Source organism: Psammomys obesus, unplaced genomic scaffold, assembly GCF_907164565.1.
Source record: "Psammomys obesus unplaced genomic scaffold, mPsaObe1.curated_primary_1811, whole genome shotgun sequence".
Classification (NCBI taxonomy): domain Eukaryota; kingdom Metazoa; phylum Chordata; class Mammalia; order Rodentia; family Muridae; genus Psammomys; species Psammomys obesus.
In genome coordinates, this window is record NW_026596244.1 from 4,375,589 (window position 1) to 4,401,283 (window position 25,695).

A 25,695-nucleotide genomic window follows, 5' to 3' on the forward strand; every position below is an offset into this window, starting at 1 on the left:
TAACAGAGCCTGGAGCACCAAGCAAAGACCATGCATGCTGCTGGCCCTACATGGATGTAGCAGATGGACAGCCTGTTCTTCTTGTGGGTCCCCTGGTAAAAGGAGTTGGGTGTCTCTGACATGGACTCTGTTACCTGCTTTTTGATCACTTCCCCTTTCCCCGATGGGCAGGCAACAAGGGAAGAGGATTCAAATACTCCTGGTTTGCCTTGACATGCTCCAGTGGTTTAGTAGGGAGGTGGGGGAGCTTTATTTGAGGAGTAGGGGAAAGGGGATAAGCAGAAGAGGGAAGGAGAGTGAAACCAGGAGGAGAGGGGCTAAAATAAAGATGTAAAGTGAATAAATAAATTTTAAAAATGTTTTCAATTAAAAAAAAGAGATCACCTGGCATTTTGTCCCTGATGGAAAATATCAGGGAAAGAATGTGAAGAAGAATATGAAATAAACTCTGAATGCTTCCTTTTTAGCTATGAAAATATAAATTTTTTATTTGTGAGATCATTACAATAAAAATTTTAAATATATATGATATTTCATTAATTTTTCAGTTGTAAGATAATGATATGACTATAATTTCTCAGCAATAAAAAGAACATGGTGATACAACAAAATGCTAAAATGATATTCTCTTCAAATTTTAGGCCAGGGGATATATGCAAGCAAATTCATCTCCATCATTGCCTTTACATATAAGATTTGTTATGGTTCCTCTTTATTAAAAGCCATCAGTGCTTCTCTCAAGTTCTCAGTGACATTGCATGATGCAGTGACCTGATTTAACAATGTCTGTGATGATCCTTAGTGGCTACTAAGGAGCTAAAGCTCTATACTGAAGTGCAAGTTACTGGTTTCTTTGGAAACTCAGTTGTGTCATGTGACTTTGTTTTTCGCTTGTCCCAAGTGTGGGATGTGGGAATATTTTTCCTCTGTGGAAAACAACCCTTCGGAAAATGGCCCCCATGAAAAGGAGCATCATGTTGGTTAGCTGAAACCATCCTCTCGTGAGGGGTGTGGTTTTTGTGAGTTGCAAAACATCTTTATGGGGACTCTGAGAAGGGATGTATAGAAGCCCACAGACAGTGAGACAAAGCTTTCTGCATCTCTTATGTTTTTTCATTAGTATACTTTGCAATAGTTCCATCCTTCGCTGCTCCTAGCAGACAGTAATGCTCCAGAGAAATGCTCATGCTACTGGTTTTTGGACAAAGTATAGCCAATTTGCTGAGTGCCACTGCTGTTGCAGAGAGTTGCCACTGCTGCTGCTGCTGCTGCTGCTGTGGTTTGCTGCTTGGCTGTTGGCTGGACTGCTGGTAGCCTGACCTCTGGGTTTGGTAATCTCCTAAAGACCCACTGACCCTAATCAGTAGGAGGTAGATAAAGTCTACAGCCCTTTTCCCTACTAATCTCCTACCTAAGATCGGGGATTGTAAGAGAGGTAAAGGTGTCTAAGAACTGTAAATAAAGTAGGTGTTTAAAAGATATGTCTACGCTACACTAAACAATTCACTATAACGACATTATGTAAAATTTACTGATATCAAGCCATAAAACATTTGCTTTTATGTTGTCTAAAAACAGAAAAACAAGGTAAATTATGACTTAGTGTAAACCTTCTTCTGTAAAAATTTTATTTATTTATTACAATGTATTCACTTTGTATCCCCGCTGCAGCCCCTCCCTCAGCTCCTCCCAGTCCAACCCATCCTCTCTTCACCACCTATTCCCATTCCCTAGACCACTGATAGGAGAGGTCCTTCTCCCCTTCTATATGACCCTACCCTCTCAGGTCTTATCAAGGCTGGCTGCATCATCTTCCTCTGTGGCCTGGCAAGGCTTCACCCCTCCCCCACAGGGGGAGGTGATCAAAGAGCTGGCTACTGAGTTCATTTCAGAGACTGCCCTTATACTCCTTACCAGGGAACTTACTTGGAAACTGGGCAGCCTATGGGCTTCCTTTGAACAAGGGGTCTAGGTCCTTTCCATACATGGTCCTCGGTTGGAGTATCATTCTCTTCAGGACCTCCTGGGCCCAAGTTTTTTGGCTCTGTTGTTCTCCTTGTAGAGTTCCTGTCCCTTCTAGGTCTTTCTATCTCCCTCTTCCATAAGGAATCTGGTACTCTGCCCAAAGTCTGGCTATGAGTTCTTTTTATTGTTATACTTGTGATGATAAAATTTGAAAAAGGGCTGGAGGGATAGATGGTTGGCTTGGTGGTTAAGAACCCTGACTGCTCTTCCAGAATACCTGAGTTTGATTCCCAGCACCCACACAACTCCTCACAAGTATGTATGACTTTAGTTCCAGTGGATTAGGTATCCTCTTCTGGCCTCCATGGGCACCAGGAATGCATTCATATAAACATACCACAGACATACGTATAGGCAAAACACCCAATGAACACAGTCTAGAAACCATAGTATGTACAGCATACTATCTTAAGTGACGAATGGAAAACAGTCTAGGAGAATGAGAGGTAGGGTGGGCAGCGGTGGGCTATAGCAGAAAGTATTGCTGGAAAGTAAAATCACATATCACCTCAAATGCTCGGAACATGCCAAGGCGGATGCTGGAAGAACTAGGTTCCACATGTGTAATCTGATTCATGTATAGATGTACAGATATCTGTTAATTTAGTGGATCTACTGTAGAAGAAAAAAAGACATTTGTAGACATGGAGCTGAAGGGAGGGACATTGTTGATATCCTAGTCTCTCTTCTGGTCTGGGCCTGTATGACCTTTGACAGCAATAAAGGAACCGGGAACTGACAGGCTACAAAAAGGGAGGGCAGAGTATTGTGAATGCCACCGGGAAGGAGGAATGCAGAATGACATCGCTGAAATGGTTAAATGGTTAAACATGACACTCGGTGTGATGGCACCATGGGTGTCCAGATCAAGATGTGCCAGGATGGAAGTGACCAGAGTTTGCAAAGACACACAGTCTTTCAAATTTAGCACAAGATCGCTCTGTAACTCTTCACTGCTCAAGACAAACAGGGTGGGCAGATTTAAGACTCGGCTCTAATCTTGTTCACTCCACACCTTCAGGCAACCAGCAACAACTACATCTCCACTCAGCAGTACCCCAGCCCTGCAGGATTCGGTAGAAAAGCTTAGCTACTGTAGTACCTAGGCCAACTAGCTTGACTGTAGTTCTTCACGTTAAGTCTTCTAATCTTAGTGACCAGTCAAGAAAATTCTAAATCTCAGTAAGCTCATTAGCAAAAGGGGAAAAATGAAGAAAGAGAACATGGGTTATTGTGGTTCACTGACATTTGTAATAATTGTCTGTGATATTACCTGTAAGGCCAGGAAAATGTTCCCAGGACATTCAGACATAGATGAACTCGACCGTGACTATCTTTTGATGTAACTAACTTGTATTATCCAAAGGTCAAAACTTTAACAGACATGTGCATGTTATGTCGGGAGCCACTCCCGCCATTACAAGATGGCGCCGGTTTCCTGCTTCCTGGTTCTTCTTGCCAGCATTGTTTTGCGATCTGCGCATGCGCCGCCTTATGCTAATGTAGGCTTGTGTGGTCCTCCATTTGGAGACCACATGCTAATTGGGTTTTGTGTGGAGCACCAATTACAGACGAACAAGTCACCCTGCTGGCTACTTAAGCAGAACGCACACAGGGTTCGGGGTCCTTCTCCATCTGCTGTTAAGAGCCTCACAATAAAGTTGCTGCTGGACAAATCCGTTGTTGCTGCGTCGTCCTTATCGGCGAAGGCCGTACGCGACATGTTAAATAAAATGCACATTTTAAGACAGAAGCCAATATTTCTTCCTTTTGTAAATGTATAACTTAAGCATTTTCCCAGGCTTTATCACTCTAATTCTTATTAGACAAGCATCATACCTTTGGCTATCTTACTATATCAACTTCGGCATGTGATTTTTATAATCTATAAACTGCCATGGGAGTTTCAATTACCACAACAGAAACTTAACCACACCCTTTAAAAATGGAAATTGATTTTTCCATTCAGTGTACTCTGTTATTTTCCCTTGCCCAGTTCCTCCCAGGTCCACACCCTTTGTATTAAAACCACAGTGTTTTCTTCCATGTCTCAAAATAGTTTCTGGTTCAAGCTTAATTAGACAGATGTTGGACTGAGAACATATGCTTGGGAATTTGACCTGCTGTTAATGTGTGAACAAGCAGCAGAAATGGCTGCTGGGAGAAATGCCTTCTCTGCCCTTGCCAGAAATAACAGAATCAAGAGGCCAAAAAACACAGCTGCCAGTGACTTGCAGTTTTACTTTTTGGTATTTACCTACATTTTCAGTGATTTATTTTCATGTGTGCAGAGCATTTTTTTTTTTTTTTGAATGCCTCTAAAGTTCCCGAAGTTCTCTAGCAAATAATCCAAATAAACTGAGTTTGCTAACTCCAGATTTGCCTCAGAAACCCTGACAGGGACTGCAGGATCAGGAAAGCTACCAGGGCTGTTGGAATGTGTTACCCATCCATAGAGACTCCAGCTTTGACTTTAGCACAGGTTGTCCTTCCCTTCTCCCTAAAATCTGCTGTTGGAATGTGTTACCCACCCATAGAGACTCCAGCTTTGACTTTAGCACAGGTTGTCCTTCCCTTCTCCCTAAAATCTGCTGTTAGGTTGTCACCAGTCACAACCGTAAAAACAAAACTTGCTTGACTAGTTTAAGGGTAAAGGCATGGATAGACTAGGTCAGCATGCATTACTTCAGCTTTCTTTTGTCAAATGAACTACCTAGGCTTTTCTTTTCTTTCCAGACAGAATACTTCAAATCACAGAAGTTAATTTTTTTTTTTACTTCCTTTGATATCTTTCAATATTTCAAACATTAAAAGTGCTAATGAGGCTTCAATTACTGCATTTCCTTACTTAAAGAAGTAAGATGACATAGTCAGATCCAGCCATTGGGCATCTAAAATAAGAATTAGCTTTTAATTTTCAGATTCTTGCTCAGTGAGAATGTGGAAGGAGGGAAGAAAGCAAAGGGACTGAGTGAGTGGGTCACATGACTTAGTAGCCCTCAACTCCCATTTGAATGACGCTGTAATTATGGAAACATTATACTTGAGTAAGGCAAACACGAAGGGACCAAAGAGTTTTTGCAACGTTCATAACGAGAGCATGGAGCAACTGTGATAATAGTGCTGCTACATCATCTCCTCACAGGAAGAGGAAGAGACATCCCAGGGAATATTAGTCATGATTTCCTTTCCGCAGATGTCTTACAAGATGGCGACCTCCAATAAAATATGGAAGGCCAGAGTATTGTTTCTTGAAATTTGTATGTCACATATATAATTCATATTTACATATTTTACAGTTTGTTTACATATTTCTATGATTTGTTAGGATGATTTTTTTTTAATGAATACTAATGTCTAGGCTTTTCTCTCAGTGATCTTGATCTAATTTCTATTGAGAAAGGGCTTGGAATCTCTTGAAAAAAATGATAGAAAAACAAAATAAAAAAATTTATCAACTGCATAGGCAATCTCCAGACACTATCAGTCTCTATTAAAACCGTCCAATAATTTTCAACAAATAATTTCGCTTAAACTTGCTTAGTTCATTGGGTTGCACTCTGGCTTCCCCCTAACACACTGGGACAGCTGACTAGATGGCCAGGGACACTGTTAGAGTAGCTGTAGCCAGTCGCCACAGCCCCCTCACTTTTCATTTCTCAACTGCTCAGAGGACAGATCTGTCTTAGCTACTGCTGCGTACCCAGTTCTCCAAGTTCTAGAGAGGGCTGAGATAACTCTTCTAGGCTGCTCTGCCTGAGCTTCTGATGACATACAACCAAACTGCATCATCTCGAGGCTTGTCAGGGTTTTGAGGATTCACCCAATAACAATTTCTCTCGTGCTGTCATTGTCAGGAAGCACCAGTTCCTATGTGGTGAGGGCTTCTCTGACGGCTGGCTGAAAAGCCTACTAGGGACATAGTGACTGGTGCTTTCAAAGTCAGTGATCCAAGAGCCAGAGCAAGGAGGATACATTATCCTTTATGATCTGACTTCTGAATCCTACATGGTTACTGCCATTAAATTTTATTGTTTTCAATCAATCAAAAACAAACAAACAAAAAAACAAAACAACAACAACAACAAAAATGAATCTTTTACACACTCCAGAGAAGAAAAGCTAGACTTCAGAAGATTTCCTCAATAGCACTGGGGTGACCTTCCTTATATTGAGTAGGTGTGTCCCTGTATTTTCAATTGTTATTTCTTGTAGAGGCAGAAAGCTAAGTGCTGGCAGGATTGAGTTAGAGAGAGAAACAGAGAGAGACCTGAAAGGCAGAAAGAGAGACACACAGAAGAGAGCAAAAGGGATAGAACAGAACTGTAAGCAGGTAGTGAGAACCACATGGAGAGAGGCAATGGTGAAGAAGTTGGGGTAAGATGAGATGAGCTAGCTGACAGACTTTCCCATCTAAAGGCCAACTAGAGACGTTATAGAAATCCTGTGTCTTATTTAAATTACAAGTGATAATTCTGCAATACAACAGATTTTGAAACCATCACAGAACATAATTGGCTAGGGTATAAAAGATATCGGAATGCCTAAGGTAGGGCCAAAAGGATGGCTCAGTTGGTAATGTGCATGCTTTACAGGTATGAGCACCTGAGATTCTTAGACCCCATATTTTTAAAATGCCAGGCATAGTGGTACTCTCATGAAATCCCAGCAATAAGAAGGTAAACACAGGCAAGTCTCTGGGATGTAATGTCCAGTCAACCTAGCCTACTTTGGCATGTTCCAGGCCAATGAAAGCAAATGAAAGATTTTTTTTTTAATAGGGTAGAGAACTCCTGAGCAATGACAGTTGAGGTTGTCCACTGAATTCCACATGCATGTGTAAACATTTTTTATACCCCCCCCCACTGACACAGACCTACACATGAACATCTACAAATATTCACACATATATATCTAAGACACACCCAATTAGTGGCTTACAAGCCACTAATTGCAATTACTAGAGGACTAAAGTTAAGAGACTTGAAAGTTCAAGCCCAACCTGGATAACTTATCAAGACCATGTCTCAAAATTAAAATAAATAAATAAATGAAAAATTTAATGACTAGGTAGAGTATATGAATTTAACAAAAGCTCTCAAAGCTGTAGTAAGTGAACAGGCTACCCAGTACAATATACACATTCTTTAAGTCTTCAGAAGGAAAGGACATATCAAATCAAAAGACATCTCATCTTGCTCGGGCCTATGTTATCCAATGAACCATTCTTTAGAAGACATGTACTTTCTGGGCAATGCTGTATACGTGTTAATAGAAAAAACAGAAATGTGTTAACAGATAAACAGAAATGACATTTAATTTCAAGCTCCATTAGTAACATACAGGGAATGAGGAGAACAAGGTCAGCCAAGATGGTAAAGGGCAAAAATATTTCGTTTCCAATTACTTAAAATGGTGTACAGATGTAGCAGCCCAGACACTGTTGAGTGCTTGCCAACTGAAAAATAAAAGGGATAATAACAGAAGAATAGAAATCCATACCTGAAGACCTCAAAATCTTGTTTCCTATTGAAATACTGCTTTATCATAGTATTTTGGTCACACAGATCAGCATTCTATAGGTGGCAGGCCAGAACCACCTGCTTTCTGTTTACATAAAGTTTTGTGAGAATACAGCCATGCTTACATTTCATTGCATTATATCCATCAGCTCTCACTGTGTGGCAATCCCTCCTCAGTGCAGGTCTCTGTGAGTCACAACTGTTCATTAAGCACACTTCAGCTTAAAACTCAGTTTCCCAAGGAACTGTAGCTATGGTGAGACTCAAAGCAGTCATCCAGCAAAGGAGAGAACTCTGTACAGCTGGGTCAAAGGCAGCATTGGCTTCACCTTCACACCAGCCCCACCCTTCCGTGTGTCCCAGGGTTAAGTATGTGTTGACCGCTTGTGAGCTCCTGATATAACACATGATCCCATATCTTATGAAACTTCTAGCAAACTTGTCCAATTCTTGGATTGAAGCCAAATCAGAAGATAAACCCACTCTATGGCCTAGAGTTATATATCTATCTATCTGGCTTTGAAGGCTGCTTGTATTGCAAATAACCTAGAAAAGATAGTGCATGATAATCACTATTATAAGATGTACAGGGATACCATATTAAAATTGCCTTTCAGCAAAACTGTCCCAGGAAGGAAATCAACTTGATACTTTTTGAGTAAATTATCTGTCCTGCCTGGATCATGTGCTTTTTGCAAATAGATGGGGTAGTACCATCTGCTTTGCTAGTCAATTTCCTATCCAGAGAGTAGAGCCAAGGTCTATTAACAGAAAATCAGGGGAAGATGTGTTTGACATGGATAAACCATATTTATTATAGTTCATGTTAGAACGTAAGTTAGTTACCAGGCTGAAGAATTGAGATGGGTCAGCCAGGTGTGGTGGCGCACACCTGTAATCCCAGCACTCGGGGAGGCAGAGCAGATCTCTGTGAATTTGAGGCCAGCCTGGTCTACAGAGTGAGTTCAGGACAGCCAAGGCTACACAGAGAAACCCTGTCTCAAAACAAACAAACAAACAAACAAACAAACAAACAAAAAACAAACAAGCAAACAAAAAGAACTGATGAATCGTGTAGACCATATTCAAAGGTTTGAGATTTTTCTCATATGCAATGGGAATTTCTTAAATAATTGCACAATGGAGTAGTGTTAACCTTATCTTGAAAGTCCTACTGGCTCAGACTTTATGGATTAGGAATAAAGAAGTGAAGGAAGGAGCACATAAGCTCTCCAGGTAAATATTGATAAGTGAGGGCTGGATCAGGACAGTGGGTAGATGGAAGGTACGTTTGTAGTACTGAGTGGGTTGGAAAGACAGAAATAAGGATAGATTTCATGCTTCTAAATGTGGTGAAATGTAGTAAAAGGAGGCATAATTTAGACAAAGAAGTAGGTTTTGTAAGATACAAGCTAATGCAGTTTTGAAAATTATGGCTTTGGAGGTAGTAGAATGGGACACAGAAAATTGAGCTGAGAAAATGAATGAGACCTGAGAGGAGGGTCAAACAAAGACAGTCTATGGCACAACTTGAGAAGAGCCCTGAAGTAAGGGGGTGGCGGGGAGGACGTGGTATAAGAAGCAAGCTCACTGAGAAAGCAGCCTGGCAGTACATGTGAAGGCAACAAGGACTAGACAGAACAGCTGCAGGAAGTTATCTCAATGGAAGTAACCTTCCCCACTCCTGTGCAAACTCCCATATTATGAATGGATCACAAAGAGATCAAATCGCTAAACACACGAAATGATACAGAAGAGGGAAACCATGTCAAATGTTCCTCAAGCAGTTCCATCAAGCTTAAAAGAAATGTCCTCAGTGTTAAGGAAGCACTGGGAATTGAAGAGGGTCCAGGTCATCTGCTTCCCACACTGAGTACATGTAAGTCATTTTCCTTGGAAGTGTGTCACTGGTGCCTGTGGCTACCATTATACACTACATTGCTAGATCTTCTTTGAACACTCTTGCAAATAACCAGTCATTACATCTGTGCTCTTGTGTGCTACACTGCACATGTGTCTAATCGAGTTCTTTCTGTTCCTTCTAATAAATTCACAGGCATGAAAGACTTTGACTTCTCCGTATGTGGAAACAGAAATTCACACTAGGTGTCTTCATTTGTCACTGTTATTTTGGAGGCAGGGTTTCCCTCTGACTCAGCTACACTGGCTGGCTCACAACCCCCAGGGATCCCTTGTTCACACATTCCTGATGCTAAGATGACTGTGCACCTGACCTTTTTGCTTAGGTGCTAGAGATAGAACCCAAGCACTCATGCTTGGACAGGATGCTCTGAACCCACTGACTCATACCCCCAGCCCTGCTCAGATTTCTGCTCAACCAAAAGCTATAGACTCATTGGCAAGACAAATTTAAGTGATAATTTACATCTGTTCTGGTCATTAATGGAGATCAGCTCAGATTTAGTTCTCACTAGAATGTTCTTCTAACGCTGTGTTGTTAGAAATATTCCAGGATGGTTTGTGATTGTTGCCTTAATGGAAAGATTTACACATGAAATGTGAACATGACACTCATAATTTTGATATCTTTGTAGCCAAATTTCTTATTTCTAGCTTCCAACATTAGCTTAAAGACAAAGAAAGTCCTTAGCTTCTTCTTTAGGTAAGGGGTTAGGGGAGGAAAAGTCAAGTGACAAAGTAGAAAAAGAAAGAAAAATGAAGCTGTTTGGGAAAGGCATTTAATAATTCATTAATTTATATTCTTCTTATAAAGAAAAACTATAGATCACAAATCACTATGAAATTATATGCTTTAAACGACTTACCAATAACTTTTTATAGCTTTATTGATTATTACCCAAGTTTCAATCTGTTTCAAATAATTAAATACTGCAACAGGGACATTAAAAATACAAACTAATTTACCAAAATAATTGTATTCTGAGTATTATGTACAATATTATACATTTTACATTACATATGGGGCTTTTATACATAAAGATGAGATTTGATTTATGATTACCGGGAATCCAAAATACATTTGAGCAGAAAATTTCTATGCATACATACTCAACTGCTCAGCTGGGAAAATCAAAACCATACATGAGTATAATTATTGAAAATGAAAATTGAATTCATACAATAATAGCTGAAAATTAAATTTGTTTTTTATTAGTTTGAAAGTAGTATTTAAAAACCACACACAGATGAGTTGTGGCCCAGTTCTATGTATTTAGCAATATTGAGGGTTGAAACTACAATATGTGCTCATTTCAGGGAAAAATTTCTACTTAAATTTTCTTTTAAGTGATGTAATTATAATTCATAGCCACTAAAATGCCTTGCATATAGGCAAAGGCAGGTCAATCCTGGGTAAATAGTAAAGCTTCTGAAGGTGGGGTGCCTATCATAGTGCTATAAATAACTCACCATAGAGTTCTGAAAGATAATCCTATTAAACTGTAGCTTTGCATGCTTTCCTATCCGTAACTGTGAACCAAATGGTTAGATCCCAAGGCACAGAACTGAAGGAGAAACATTCGCTGTAGAAAATGGATACTGATGAATATATAACTAAGAGACTTTAGAGAAGAAATGATGAACTGGAAGTTCACCAGGAAGCGCCATCACGCATACTCCACCAGTTTCTACTGATGTGTCAGCTTGTTTAGCTTCTGTAACAGAAGACTGAGTCCAAGATAATTTCATAGGGGTATTAACATTACTCCACTTTTATACTTGATTCCTCTCAAGCACAACAGCTGTGATTTTAAGCATTGCTAAATATTCCTCTAACTGACCTGTGCAGATGGGTCTCTTTTCCCAGCACCCTGTAGTAGCGGCATCCTACAGAGCTGTACACACGAACTTGCAAGAGCAGCCACGAGGCCACCAGTCATTCCCTTGGACAGTGTTTCTCGTACGTCTCCCCCCCCCCCAATCCTGCATTTTATCTGAGATAAACAGTAGACAACCAGGAAGGCAGAAAGCAAAAAAGTAATGAACTGAGACGTGCACAAAAGCCAATCACAACATCTTGCTCTGAGAAATGAGAGTCAGACTGGAAGGCATGTCTGATTGGTTTTTTTCTTGTCCATGTTTAACGTGACTATAAAATAAGTTCTTACCTAAGGTATCAAAATATATTCATATAAATGTATAGCATATCTAATATAAAAGTTAAAAAATTCTAAACCCTTACTTTTGTACTTGTAATTAAATACTCTCAAATTCAGTAGGTGGGATTTGTTTTAGAGCAGCTTGGAAAAAAACTGTTGGCTGAGCAGAGTCTAGAAACTGGGTCCAGTTACATTTCAGCTCTACGATGTGATTTCTCAGCAACAGCGGCCCCATCTTCCTCATCTTCCTCCTCCTCATAATGCTCCTCTTTTCCTTTGGGATGAACACCATCCTGAACTCCTTGTTCTTCAGCATCATTATTTTTATCTTCAGGCTGAAAGAGAAAAGGAAAAAAGTAGTAAGAGGGAGTGTAGAGTTCGTGACTGATAATTCTCTCTAAGAAAGGATGCAAAGTATTTCATTTTGGAGGAAATAAAGACATAATGAAAAATAAGTGTACAAACGACACTGCTACAAGCCTCTCAATTTTCCAGTTATGATAACTGGGAAATTCTTCATTCTAGCTGGGCCTGCTAAATTTGGCATTGCCTTATGGTACCGGGAATATGCTGCTGGTCCCTGACTGTGTGTATGTGTATGATCTATACGTGCACATGTAACATTCCAGAGCAGTATAGGCAAACATGCACATGCATGTATACATACATACATACATACATACATACATATATACACATTCTCACACACATACAAGCAGACACATGTACACACACATGCACATGTTCAAAGAAATAAACATACGTTTTCGCCATAGGTCTCTTCAGCATTATGCTCCAGTTCTCTTTTTTTCTCGTCAGTCAAATCTTCTTGAACCTAAAACAAACCACAAATACTGAGTGATAACTTCCCAATTAAACGCTTGCAAAAAATGTTTCAATTTATAAGATATTCATTCAAAATAGCAATCTTTACAAAAAGGAATTAAATTAAAGTTGAGAATGACAGTAAAAACTGGATTTGTCTATGTGTGAAGCAGTGTGTGATAGAGCTCCGTGGAATCTGTTGGCAGTTGTGACTGTTACAGGAACAGGTGTCATTTTCTTCAGTGACAGAGCCGCTGACAAGGTGCACTTGCTCCAGTAAATTACCTTCCACTCATGCTTGGGAAGGAAACTCCTATTAGTCTCAGTGGGCCTCACCCAAAAGGAAGACATGAAAATAGGAAGTAGACTTGTTGAAAAGAAGCATTGCAGAAGGAAAGGAAGTAGGATGAGGGTGGAGGACAGAAATAGTAACAGAGAGGAAAGTAATTACAATTCATCATATAAATATGGGAAAGTGTCAACAAAATAAGAAAAAAAATTGAGAAAAATGTGATTCTCCAAGAAAGAAACCTGAATTCATGTTTCTTATTTGTGGATATGGATTTTCAACAGACAGATCCAGCTCTCCATAAACTATTGTATTTCCTCCTCCAAATTGGAGAACTCTACAAACCTACAGCCTGTCTTATGTGCTGTCATCAATAACCAAGTATGTTTCAGGTAAGTCAGAATTTTTAAATAAGTAACAACTGAGCAATGAGGTAGATGAACAAATGCAAAAAGCATCTCTTTCCCAGCATACAAAAGATGTCATCGTCTACATAAAATGAGGTAGAAACCGACGTATCTAAGAAGAAATTTATCCTGCTAAAATGCATAGCAACTAGACAAAATGATTTCAACTTCTCCATGAAATATTCAATTAAATGCTCCCAGATTACTGTTTCTAATGTTCTAGCACATTTCTGTTGTACACATTATCACTGTTACACTGATCAAAAGTTTGTAATCTCAAAATGTAAAACAAAACATCCAAATATATTTACTAAATAAACTCTAATGGTTACATCTTTGAGAACTAAATGCTAACACAGTTTCTAACTTAACTTCTGAAACCATATGTATGCCAAAAAGGCAGAAGTTATTTGCATATATTACATAGAGTCTCAGAACATCAGTTTGGTGGAAAAGACTTATGCTCACACCAAGCTGGTCTCTTTTAGAATCATGGCATCTGATGAAGTATATGATTGAGGGATTTCAGGAGAGAAGGGCTGGAAGGTAGCTGTTGCCAGTGTGCAGAATGGGTGAGGAGCTATCATCAAGTAGAAGTGGTTCAGGAGCTGACTCAAAGCACCCAGAAAAGGTGAGGGAAATGAGACTAGTTCATCCTCCTGATGAGCTGTAGGTTGTTGTTGGCCAGTCTGTAGCCTACAAAGATGCCTCTTCCAAGACACCCAGGCCAGAAGGAAGTCTTCATGAGTCTTCTCTGGGCATTCTACTGTCAGCTGGACCTAGAGCCCCTAAACTATATTGGTTCAAAATAATTAGGTCAGAGGCATAGAACATCCTTTCTATTCACAGTTCCTGGTAAGGTGAGCTAAAGACACCCTTGCCTCACTTTATAGCTTTATCAATGGTCATGACATCTCTCCTGCCATTAGTCACAGAATCTCACAGTGTCATTCTAGAGGACATTGGGGTGAGGGTGCTGGAAACATATATTCCTGATTATATTGAGGTCAGACCAATGAAACCATCAGTAAATGACTCAAGTGTTCCTGTTAATTTAGATAAACAAAGACAACCTTTTTATAACTTCAATGAAGAAAGCATTGCCTGTCAGTTAAGAATGGAAGAAGTGTTTAGAAACTGCAGAGCAGTGAGAAAAATCCCTAAACCAGAGGCTTCTATGCTGTGTGGGGAATTGTAACTGCTCAGGCTTCCTCACATCACACATCACAACTCTACCGGTGTAGAACAAAACAGCTGTACACAATATACAAACAAACAGGACTGGCTTTGTTCTAATCAAACTGTAATCACAAAACCCGCTGTGTTTATTGGAGTCCTCCAACTCTTAACGTATACTGTGTGGTCAGACAAACTGCACCAAAGCCTTGTCTCTGAACATTCTTTCTGTATAAACTGCAAGGTCAATCCTTTTGTTTCTTTGTTTTGCTTTTGTCTTAGACAGGGTCTCACCTCAAATTCACAAATCTCCCACCTCAGGCCTGGAGTGCTGTGCAACAGATCCACTTCAGCATGTGGGGAAACCAATTTTCACTGTGGAAACCCTCAAGTGCACGCCAATAAAAAGAGTGACTCACTGAGAGCCTCCTAGCCATTTATCTCAACATGGTCATACTTGTCTCATCTGCGATGTCTACCTTTTTCAGTGAACGTGCATGCATATGTGCATGCATGGGTGTAGGTATGCTTGTATGCGTCCATGTGAGTGCATGTGTGCAAGTGTGTACATTCGTGTATGTGTGCCTAAATGGGTGTATCTGTGTGTGCATGTGCTTACGTGTAAGTACGTATGTATGCATGTGCTGGTTGGGTTACTTGATGATTTTTCAGCTACAGTGATGCAAAATGCTGTATTCTGCGCACACGTGGAGGACTGAGCTGTGCTGGGAACTACAGAACTGAAGAAATATGAGGACATTGAAAGAGTAGTCAGTGTGAGAGGAAACTAAAGTGAACATGGACACAGAGTCCAGAGGCGGCTATTTTCAGCTCATCAGCCTGCATCTTGTACGTGCTTACCCTAATTACAGCAAGGCCGTGGTTGGTCAGGGACTTCAGATGGTGACAGCCCAGTCACTCCATAGGAAAGTTCCCTGACCTCTGTTCATGTAGTGACATTATTCATTGATGACTATATCTTACGTCGGTTGATTGTATGTAAGGGTTACAGCACGGTGACTTTCTGATTTATCTTTCTTTCTATCGTAATTTCCACCAAGAATTCTCCCACATTAATGCTACACTTCCAATTCTTGGTACACTTAATAATGTCAACCTTATGCCAGGCCTGGGTAAGCTGTAGTTACAATTCAACAATAAATTACAAATTATGTGATTCTGAAAAACTTAACTGACCTCTCTGAAGCTCAAATTTCTTATTCATAGAATAAGTGTTAAATAAAAGTCCATGACCCTTGGTATTTATGTGTGTTTTGGGTAATTTGAGAGCTGTGGACCCTTTTAAGCATTTAGTAAGAAAATGTTTAGCAAATCGGTTAGCCACCCACATAAGTTCAAGAGGTCACATTTAACCAAGTCCATCTATAGCTGCTTTCCCTAGGACTATGTATCTAAACATCAATATCTGCTTGGTGGAAGGCAGAGCTTTTGAAGGGCTCTGACTTTAGGGCCCTTGAGAGATAAGATCTAAATTTCCCCAGGGAAGCTTTGGTCTAGGAATTTTTATTTTTCATGAACTGCTCAAGGTGAATCTTGGTTAGAGCTTAGACAGGGCACTACTTCCTGGATTGTAATGGATGCTGGTTAAGAACATCTGGCTGGGGAGATAACAACCTTCCTAAGAATGTCTTTTCTTTCTTTACTCATTGGATCTATTGTAGAAATTTTGTCCCAGTTGTCATTTTAATTATAGCTTTGAACTGATGATTTAAATGGCTCTATAATTTTGGGAATAAAAAAAAATGACATTCTGTAATATTCTAGTCAAAGAGACAACAGACTCTTACAAATATAATATTGCGTTCATGTCTGAGGCAAGAAATAACCCAAGCTCATCTTAACTGCATTGCTAAATAAGAACAGATGATATTGTGTTTCTGAGCTTTACCATATGCGTAAGCTGATAGCCCCAGGTCAAAGGTTCAACAGTCTGCCTTAACATCCTGCTGGAGCTGGCACTATGCTTTATCAAAGACATCCCAACACTGCTACTCCTCATTTGTAGCCCTAAAATCTGTGCTTTAGAAACTGCAGACAATAGTTCTACCAGATGGAGGAAACCCTGCTTAGTTGTTAAAGCAAAGCAAAGCGGACACCCACATGTGAACCTGGTGTTAGCTAGCTATCCTGTGCTACTGTAAGTAGTACAAGGGAAACTGTGCTTCTAGCTAGGAAACAGGAGCAGAGCATGGGATCCAGAGGTCATGGCAAGTCACAGCCAAAGGCTACAGTAGCTGATCTGCAAGGTTTAAAGCTGTGCCCATTTAAAAGAGATCCTAACCCCCTCTCATTCCTTCTCTCCCTCCTTCACTCTCCATTTCCTCTCTCTCCCTTTTCTCTTCCTAGCATATTCCTGCATGGCTTCATACTTGTTGTATAGCTGAGAACAACCTTCAACTTCTGATGTTTCCGCCTCCATCCTGACGTGCTGGGATTATAGGTGTGTAACAGCACAGTCAGTCATGTGTTTCTTGAGACAGGGCTGTAAACTTCCTAATTGTGGCCAAGAATTCTACTAGCTGAGCCATTCTCCCAGCAGGTCACATCAGGTGTCAGGTGTATGGGCCTCTGGCTACTGAAGGTGGGAAAATATCCTTTTACTTCTCTTTGTTGAATGTTCATATTAAGCTTTTTTGCTGTACCAGATGCATTAAAGTATACAGATCTTTTAAGCACTCATTTAAACTATTTTTAACATTTAAATGCTTTAAAATATCCAGCTTTTTTGTTATACATTGATGTCTATTCACTCAAAAGATAAAACATCTAGAATGCTAACAATATGAGAGAAATATGACAATAAGTATTTTCACTCTAAAAATAGTAAACAAATAAACAAGGAGTGCTGACAGGAATCATTTTGATGTCTTAGAAAGATAACATGGCTGGGACAAAAGAAGGTAGTGAAAAGCTGGGGCCATCATGTAATCAGGGTAGTGCTTCCTACGTAAGCAACTGGACTTCAATCGTGAGCGCCTGTGTTCAAAAGCCTCACGTGGTGGCATGCACTGGTGAGGCACAGACAGGCAATCCCTGGGGCTAGGCAAGACTAGCCAGATTGACTAATGAATGCCAGGCAAAATGACGCACCCTATTGCAGAAATCAAAAGTGGATGCCATCTCTTGGGTACACTATTGGGTGCCCTCTGACCACCACACTCATGGAGCATACATACGAATGTGCACCTCCATCACATATGTGTACCCACTCATTATAACACACATACACAAACTCTCTCTACCTCCTCCCTCTTTCTCTTCCACCCCTTCCACTGCTTCCTCCTCTCTCTGAACAAGGCAAAGAAGGTAGGTTAAGTACAGACTTTGTATAGTCAGTCTGACGTTCATGGTGTGTGCTGAAGCCACTAAGTCTGATGACTGCAGCTCTGACAGGTGCAGGCTGATAGAGTATGGTTCCTCTCAAAAAGTAAATACTAACAGCAACACATCTGAGTGTTGCCAGGAGGGAAGGAAAATGAGGGCTATTATAATTCTCCAGCCCAGCAGTTATAGAGCAACTGGAACACTCAGGCTACGAAGAGATAAGGGGGATGAAGGCACTTTGGAATTCCACTGTTTTCATGGTCCATGCATGCTGCCCAGACCCACATACTATAACAATGCATCCATGCTTCTAGTTCACTGCTCCTCTTGCTGAAGTTGCTCAGCACCCCATCTCTATGAGTAATGCTCACAAGAAATGTCAGATGTGGCTCTATTCTTCTCGCCACGCTGTAGAATGTCTGAACAATGGAAAGAGCTCGCAGAACTCAGCTGAGCTATGCAAGTGATGCTCAGTGGACAGAGAGGCAGTTAATACCTGAAAGAAAAGCTTTCAGAGACTTTCAGGAAGTAGTCCTGAATGACAGGTATGTGTGTGTGTGTGTGTGTGTGTGTGTGTGTGTGTGTGTGTGTAATAATCTGGAGCTAACACTGGCACTATGTTTTATCAAAGACATCTCAACACTGTTACTTCTCATGTGTAGTCCTGAAATGCAAGAGGCAGTTAGAAAGTATAGAAACTGACCTTGCTATAAGGCTTCAAGGAAGGGCCTGTAGTTTTGTGCAACAAGACAGTGCTACCAGCCAGCAGAGCCCAGGGAGAGGAACAATGGGGCAATGCAGGAGGACCACTTCTGGGAGAAGGTTGCAGTGGAATAGCATGAGCCTCTGCCTGGTTTTCTGCTCTTGCCTGTGTTTCTTATCTCTCTGACCTCCATCCCTCTCCCATCCCACATTGTTCTCCTCCTTAACTGATCATACTACAGAGTTGAGAAGAAATAAGCAAACACTGATTAAACTTTCATGTTTACCCTTCTGAATTTTTAAAAGGAAGCCAAGGTGAACCCTTTCTCTCTTAATCCCTCAAAGCTCCCCCTGTATCTGACATAAGGAAACAAAGAGCTATTAGTCTAGACATCCTGTTACAAGGGCAGGCCTGACGTATAGCATTCTCCTGAAAATGTTTTAATATTCAAGGCTGTCACTTTCTCCAGTGCTCTTTCTGGAAAGAGAATCTCTGGGTCTTCATGAGGATGGACGATGGGATGGGAAATGCGAGAGAACGCAGAGATCAAGCCTGCTACACAGAACACCGCTGTGGTCATAAAGGACAGCACACTGTTCGCTTTTTTTTGGAATAAGCACTGGCTCTAAAAAGCTGCCAGACCAGAGACTCATACTCCAACCAAGTTCCATGCATGGAGATAACCTAGAACCCCTGCACAGATATAGTCCATGGCAGTGTAGTGTCCAAGTGGGTTACATAATAATGGGAAGAGGGACTGCCTTTGACATAATCTGATTGGCCTGTTCTTTGATCACCTCCCCCTGAGGGGACAGCAGCCTTACCAGGCCACAGAAGATGACAATGCAGCCATTCCTGATGTGATCTGATAGACTAAGATCAGAAGGAAGGAGAGGAGGACCTCCCCTATCAGTGGACTTGGGGAGGGGCATTCGTGAAGAAGAGGGGGAGGGTGGGACTGGGAGGGGAGGAGGGAGGGGCTTATGGGGGGATACAAAGTGAATAAACTGTAATTAATAAAAAAAAAAAAAAAAAAGCTGCCAGAGGCAGGAAGAACGAGGCAGTGACTCGGGAGGGCAGTTGAGGGTGCTAGCAGAGCCCAAACTCTGATCTTCCTCTCTGCATGGGGGCCTGTCCTTAGTTAGTCTCATTGCTACCTTCCCATCTGCCCTTTCTCCTCAGGGAGATAGCCTTATGTTTGCAGGACACTGGTTATGTAGTGGCTCCTGGGGCTTAATCTGGGAAACACTGGCTTGTCTACAGAGATTAAATGTGGTCTTGACCTGATACAGACCATACTCTCTGTGGTAGTCTGAATGAAAATGGCCCCCTAGGCTAATAGGACATGTGAAAGGCCTGTGACATGTGGCCTTGCAATAAATGTGGCATTACTGGAGGAAGTGCATCACTACCAGGCGCCGTCGAGGTTTCAGAAGCTCAAGTCAAGCCCGCTCGCTCTTCCTGCTGCCTTCAGATCCAGATGCAGAACTGCTGCCTCTCTAGCACTGTGTCTGCCTAAAAGCTGTCATGCTTCCCCCTGTACTGGTAACAGATTAAACCACAGAACTGCAAACCGGCCCCAGTTAAATGTTTTCCTCCATAAGAGTTGTGCTCATGGAGTCTCTTCATGGCCATCAATCACTCAGACACTCCCCTATACGGGCATTCACTCAAGAGATGGCTGCAACAGATGGGCATTCCCACACAGAACTCACCAGCTGAATTAATCCCAGGAATGAGACACTGTGACAGGTTTTCTGTAAGATTCACTAGTGATAGTATGCCAAAAGTTTACAGTGGAAAGTGAATTAAAATTTAATATTAAAAAATTACATCTAATGTATTTTATTCAAATTAGTCCCAGTCATTTCCATCTTTCACTCCCCCCATCTTGGTGGAGGAGGTGTGCTGGAGACTGAACTCAAGGTCTCTCACTTCCCAGGTGACCCTCATTATTAAGCTTAAGATGCTGAATTCATGAGGGAAGAGGTCAGAAGGAAACATTGGTAAATATGTAGAAATACTTGGAGTGGGTTAGCTGGGTACCAGTTCACTCTGTGGGCTGTCCCTGAGACAGGCCTGGGGAAGAGTCCACAGAGGAAGTTCTGGAGGTCAGTGCACACTCCCTGGACATGCAGAACCTTGTTCTCTCTTTCATGTGAGAAAATGCGTGTGTGGATACTCTCAGACAGACCTCATGAATTGATATCTGGTAGCAGGCCCAGTGTGCCCAGTCCCACACCTCTAATCTTATACCTCTTCCTCTCCTTCTTCCTGGTACTGCTCATCAACATTATCCTCCTGCTGGTCTGGGTTCCCTGCCATCTGTAGAAACAAAAGGAGAGGTTCACGTTACCTTTGGAGAACCGCCTCAAAGAATGCTGGGTCAAAGAATGAGCATGCCACTATGGGAAGTGTACTTGCAAATGCCTTGGTGGCCAGAAAATGCTGAATATTCATTTCTCAAATGAAGTGAATGGGTCATCCCTTACCCTGCTCTCAGATTACAGGCATAACATCTCATACAAGGTTCTAAAACTTGCTGATGTGGCAAAGTCTCTCTAACCCCCACAAGCACTTGCCTTCTTTATCAACGAGGCATTTACTAAAATGGCCAGGCTGAACTCACTCTTCAAAAAAAGCATTATCTTACCACCAAGTGCTCATCCATTTCCGCATTCTCTTGCTTTGGTTCACTTTGTTTCTGCTCTTCACTTTCCTCTGGCAAATTTTCTTCTCTCACTTGCTCAGCTTCCTCAAATTCATCTTCACCTTGATTGTTGGGGTCATCTGCTGGGTTTATGTCCTCCACAGCTGTCCTCTGGAAAATGTTCATGAAAAGCATCAGCCACTTCAAAACCAAGGCTCAAGTTCAGTTTCATTGGAAAGGTCATACACTGGCAGAAAATGAAATTGTCCTTCACTGGTCTGTTCAGATCAACCTTTCCCAAGACTTGCAAAGCTGGAACTCCTGCTTTGTCAGTGGCTGAAGAATCAGATCGATTGAGGAGGTACAAATAGTACTTCATTGTGCAAGTGATTCCTTGAAACTCTAGCAGTTGGTGACGTGAGTGTCCCTACGTCCAGCAGTGCCAAGACACAGCAGAGGGCCAAGGGGAGAGAAATAGATCAGAAATAATCAAGAGGGGAGAGAGAGATGGGCAAATAACAACTCCTTTTTCTGCTATGTTGGTTTTCACCACAAACTCCCCTTTGCGAGAAATGTGTGTGTTTGTGTGTGTGGCATGTGCATTAGTTACATGTGTGCAAGTCTGTTTACTTGCACATATATGTACCTGACCAGGAGTGTACCAGTGTGCAAGCCAGCGGTCAACCCCAGGTGTGGTTCCTCATGAACAGTTCACATCACATTTTTAGACAGGCTATCTTATAGTGAGACATGAGGCTCATTCATGAAGCTACTGGCTTGTAATTGTGGGTATTCAGTTTGCAGTTCCCAGCACTGGTGTTATAAGCATGCACCATCACAGCAGGCTTTATGTGTGAGTGCTGAGACTGAGCTCAGGCTATGACGCCGAAGCAGGCAGCACTTTCCTAACTGAGGTCACTCTGCAGCCCCCTGCAAGACATTTCTAACATGAAAAAAAGATGAAGAGTAGCTGATGGGAAAGAAATCTCATACCCCACAGAAAATGGTCTCTGTGTAGCATGGCCAAATTTCTCTATTAACTAGAGTGACCATGAAACAGAATAAATCCTGTTCTAGAAAGAGAAAAAAAAATCAAATAATACAACATCAAAGATATTTCCACAGCAGTTCTCAGTAACTGTGTTCCACAGATGCCTTTCAAATGAATTGACTTCACAATTACTTCAGTTATCCACTTAAGCTCCCAGCCCACCTGTTAAATAATACTCATCCTCACAAAGGTCCTGAGACAGGCAGAAGCTGCTCTGCTTCTTATGGGCATCCCTAGTCCTTTGCTAAGCTATGGTACACTTACTGAAGTGGGAACTGCTCTCCATGAGCTGCAGAAGCCACAGAGCAGGATTCAGTCTCTCAGCACTGTGCAGACAAAGGGCTCTTTCTACCTTTCTCTGAGTGGCTTGACCATGGTCAAGAGCTCCCTGTAGTGTCAGGAGGTTTATTACTGCACAGCCCTGGCTGGAAGCTTCAAGTGCAAATGACACTGCTCTCAATAGAAATGATAAGCCATCACCTTCACATCCAATTCCAATTACTCTACAATCTCTTGCCTTATAGGCTTTCATGTATAAATTATTAGTCATCTGTGTGGAAGATAAAGAAGAAAATGTAACCTGCTCCCTGCGGAAAAATAATGCTAACTATCTTTTTTTATTAAGTTCATAAAAATGCAAATGTTAGCCCCAATCCAACCAAGAAACAATTAAGGGGGTTACAGGGAAAAAATGCTTCATCAAATAAAATAGTGAACACACAATTGGACAAGAGGTAACTCAGAATTTCTAGTTAAAAGAAGACGTGTTAAAAGGCCTCCTATCTTTTCCAGTGCGCTGGACAGAATGAGCAAAATGATGTCAGGAGAGTAAAGGATACTACAAACCAGGGATCAGATGCCACAGCAGATCATAAACCTAAGTGAAACTGTCACACCCACCCTGTCCCTACTGGCAGCCTTACTCTCCTCTTCTATTTTATATTTCTATCTTATATTTGTAGGCTTTTGTGCTCTGGCTTTCTTGTTCTCAAGGATTGTTTCCTCATCCCCTCATATGTTTCTGCTTCCATTATTGGAAACAGTTCAGAGGGGGCAAGAGAAGGTATTCTGCTCCTTCTTAGTGCAAGGGAAGCAGAAAAGCCATCTGTGTCAAGGTTCTCCAAGTAACTACCAGAAAGACACAGGTGCTGATGATCAAAAACACCTGGATCTTCTTTTCAATTCTCTGGATCAATTTAGAGAGAACTCACAAAACATCAGGGGCCAAATACCACCCCAACATAGTTATTGATTTATTATCAGTATGTAATAGGAGAACTAAAGCAGACTGCAAACATCATCTACACAACACACAAGATTGGATCCACCCTACAAGTGCTTGTGTTTCTCCTGTGTAGGGCTAAGATCCTAGACTGCCCAAGCTGAAAGGAAAGGACTTGTTTTCAGTCAGCACAAAGACTAACCAGGCTTCAACATTCTGAATTGCGTGTAGCATCTTCGTTCCTGATCACGTCTTTTCAAACCTGAAGCCACACATCCTTACTCTCTGTTATTAAGATGGTATCTAGACTAACACTCTTGACACCTCAATAGACCACACAACATGCTCAGCAAACATGAAATCCTTTTTATGGTCCAATTTCCAACCTCTATGCTGGTTTGCCTCCTCCTCTTTATCGTTAAGAGTCACTGTATTTTTCAATGCTTCTCAATTTTGCTCTTCTAAGCTTACCTTTACTCAATCTAAAGGAAGCCAAACTGAATTTTTGTTTTAATCCTGAGAGCAACCTCCAGCCCATCTCCTCACACCGGAAGCACAGCCTAGAGTAATCATTGGAGAAACCAGAATTGTTAAGCTCTCAGGCCTGCTTTCCTCAGTGGAAGGAAGATGCCTGATCACCTGGAATGATGGATTGATGTGGACAAAAAAACCTGGCACTCCTTTGCTGTTCTATTAGGAACCAGCCTCCACCTGAACTTCCCCCAATTCCCGAGAATTACTTAGGCCCTAATCCTGGCCTTTGTTCTCAGTGAACAGATCTCATCCTAAAGAGTCCCCGTGTACTTTTCATCCCCCATCAACAGAATATGCTTATTACAAGTTTTATCTCTCTAGATCTGAGCCCCTGGGCACTGTTTCCCGGTCAACAGGACTCATTCTTACGATAAAGGTCTCATTACTTTGCTGCAGCAGTGGATTTTGCAAGGGGATTTTGATGTAGCCATCCCTGAAGCCTGGTTATAAGAACTATCACATGGAGACTTTCTCCCCAAAGTTATACTGTGTTTAAGTACGTAGGAACAGTTATCTCTTATGTATGTCAGACTCTCCAGAAGTTCTGATCCAGTCTGACTGACCAAGTTTTCCTTCCCAGTTCTTTGTGGTTGTTTCCCTGCCAGGGTGACTTCTGCAGGGATGCGTTGCCCTAACAACACCCCATCTCACGCTTTGCAGTTTCTTCTTTGTTCCTACATAGTTACACAAGCTGCCTCCCTGTGGCTGATGAGAAGGCACATATGGAGCCAGAAGCCTGAGTCAGACACACTTTCACCCTTTCTTCCCGCTTATCTTGTGAGTTAGTAACTTTTGGGAGCAGCAGAAGAAACTTACATCTGCCTCAGCTTCTGGGTCGCCTTCTTGGTGTCCTGGTTCATGAGGTTCCTGTCTGTTGCCTAGGTCTCCTTCAGCCTCATCTTGGCGTTGGTTATCTCTGTCATAGGCTGACAAAGCAATTGAACCATAATCAGCAGGATTTTTCTCTAGAAAATCAGCCTACAGCAGGTCTATCTCACCTCCTCACCTCTCGGTACTGGCAGGTCTCCAGATTTTTAGGCTTTGTTTTGTGTTTGTTTTTCTCTGAACAGTTATGGCTTTTTTCCCAGGCTGCATGTCAAAGGGATGGGTTAAATGTTCCATTCTACCCTTCTTGAGGAATGTTTACAGCAGAGGCTGGCTTTCCCTCACCAGATATGAAAACAATAATCAAAACTTTCATAATAAAAGATATTTGACATAATTAATTTTTTGAATGTCAGAAAAAAAGAGTTTTTCCAAGGTTAGGACATTTAAAAATGGACAACTACAACTGTGAGCCAGAAGCTGCCAGAAAACACAACCTGTGTTTATATTGCTCAGCTAGTTACTTGCTATTCTTTGGGGGGGGGGATCAGATTAGCAGAATTTTGGGAGTTCACAAAAACTGTAAATTAGAAATAAGATGGAAGGTTAAATATATAGAGAGTTATTTAGTTTGGAGACAATAAAGAAATAGGAAGCCTGCTGGCAAGCTACAAGTGCTCAGAGGGACTTATTAAACAAGAAGGGAGCAAATAGCCCTTAGTTTTATGAACAACAAATGGACGATGTTAAAATGACCCATGGGGGACATAGCGGTAACACTTTCTTGACTCTTAGGGTTATAAAATACCACAACAGGCTGCGGATAGAGTGCGTGCCTTTGCTTTTGTTCAGGCACTTTCTAGAAAAAAATCAAACACTTGTGAGAGTCAGTGATACCAAGGAGAGTTAACTTCAGCTCCATCTCCACAGGAAGCAGCACCTTACAGACTTCATACTAGATGTTCATCATAAACATAAACAAGGGTGCAAGATTTCCAGCTAAGTAGAAAATATAGAAATTTCCTGAAGAATACAAATCCTG

The 25,695-nt window shown here is 41.4% G+C and overlaps 1 protein-coding gene across 2 annotated transcripts in view; it reads right to left on the reverse strand.

Moving 5' to 3' along the window:
- Positions 1 to 10,233: 10,233 nt before the first annotated feature.
- Positions 10,234 to 25,695, reverse strand: part of Golim4 (golgi integral membrane protein 4) — an 81,877-nt gene continuing 66,415 nt past the window's right edge. For both annotated transcript variants that reach the window (XM_055596632.1, XM_055596630.1), the window contains 5 exons: positions 24,645 to 24,754; positions 21,025 to 21,192; positions 20,628 to 20,696; positions 12,390 to 12,461; positions 10,234 to 11,961 (listed from right to left, as the gene is read on the reverse strand). In XM_055596632.1, coding sequence (XP_055452607.1) covers positions 11,815 to 11,961; positions 12,390 to 12,461; positions 20,628 to 20,696; positions 21,025 to 21,192; positions 24,645 to 24,754 — 566 coding nt within the window. In that variant the 3' untranslated portion in view covers positions 10,234 to 11,814. The remainder of the gene's footprint in view (positions 11,962 to 12,389; positions 12,462 to 20,627; positions 20,697 to 21,024; positions 21,193 to 24,644; positions 24,755 to 25,695) is intronic.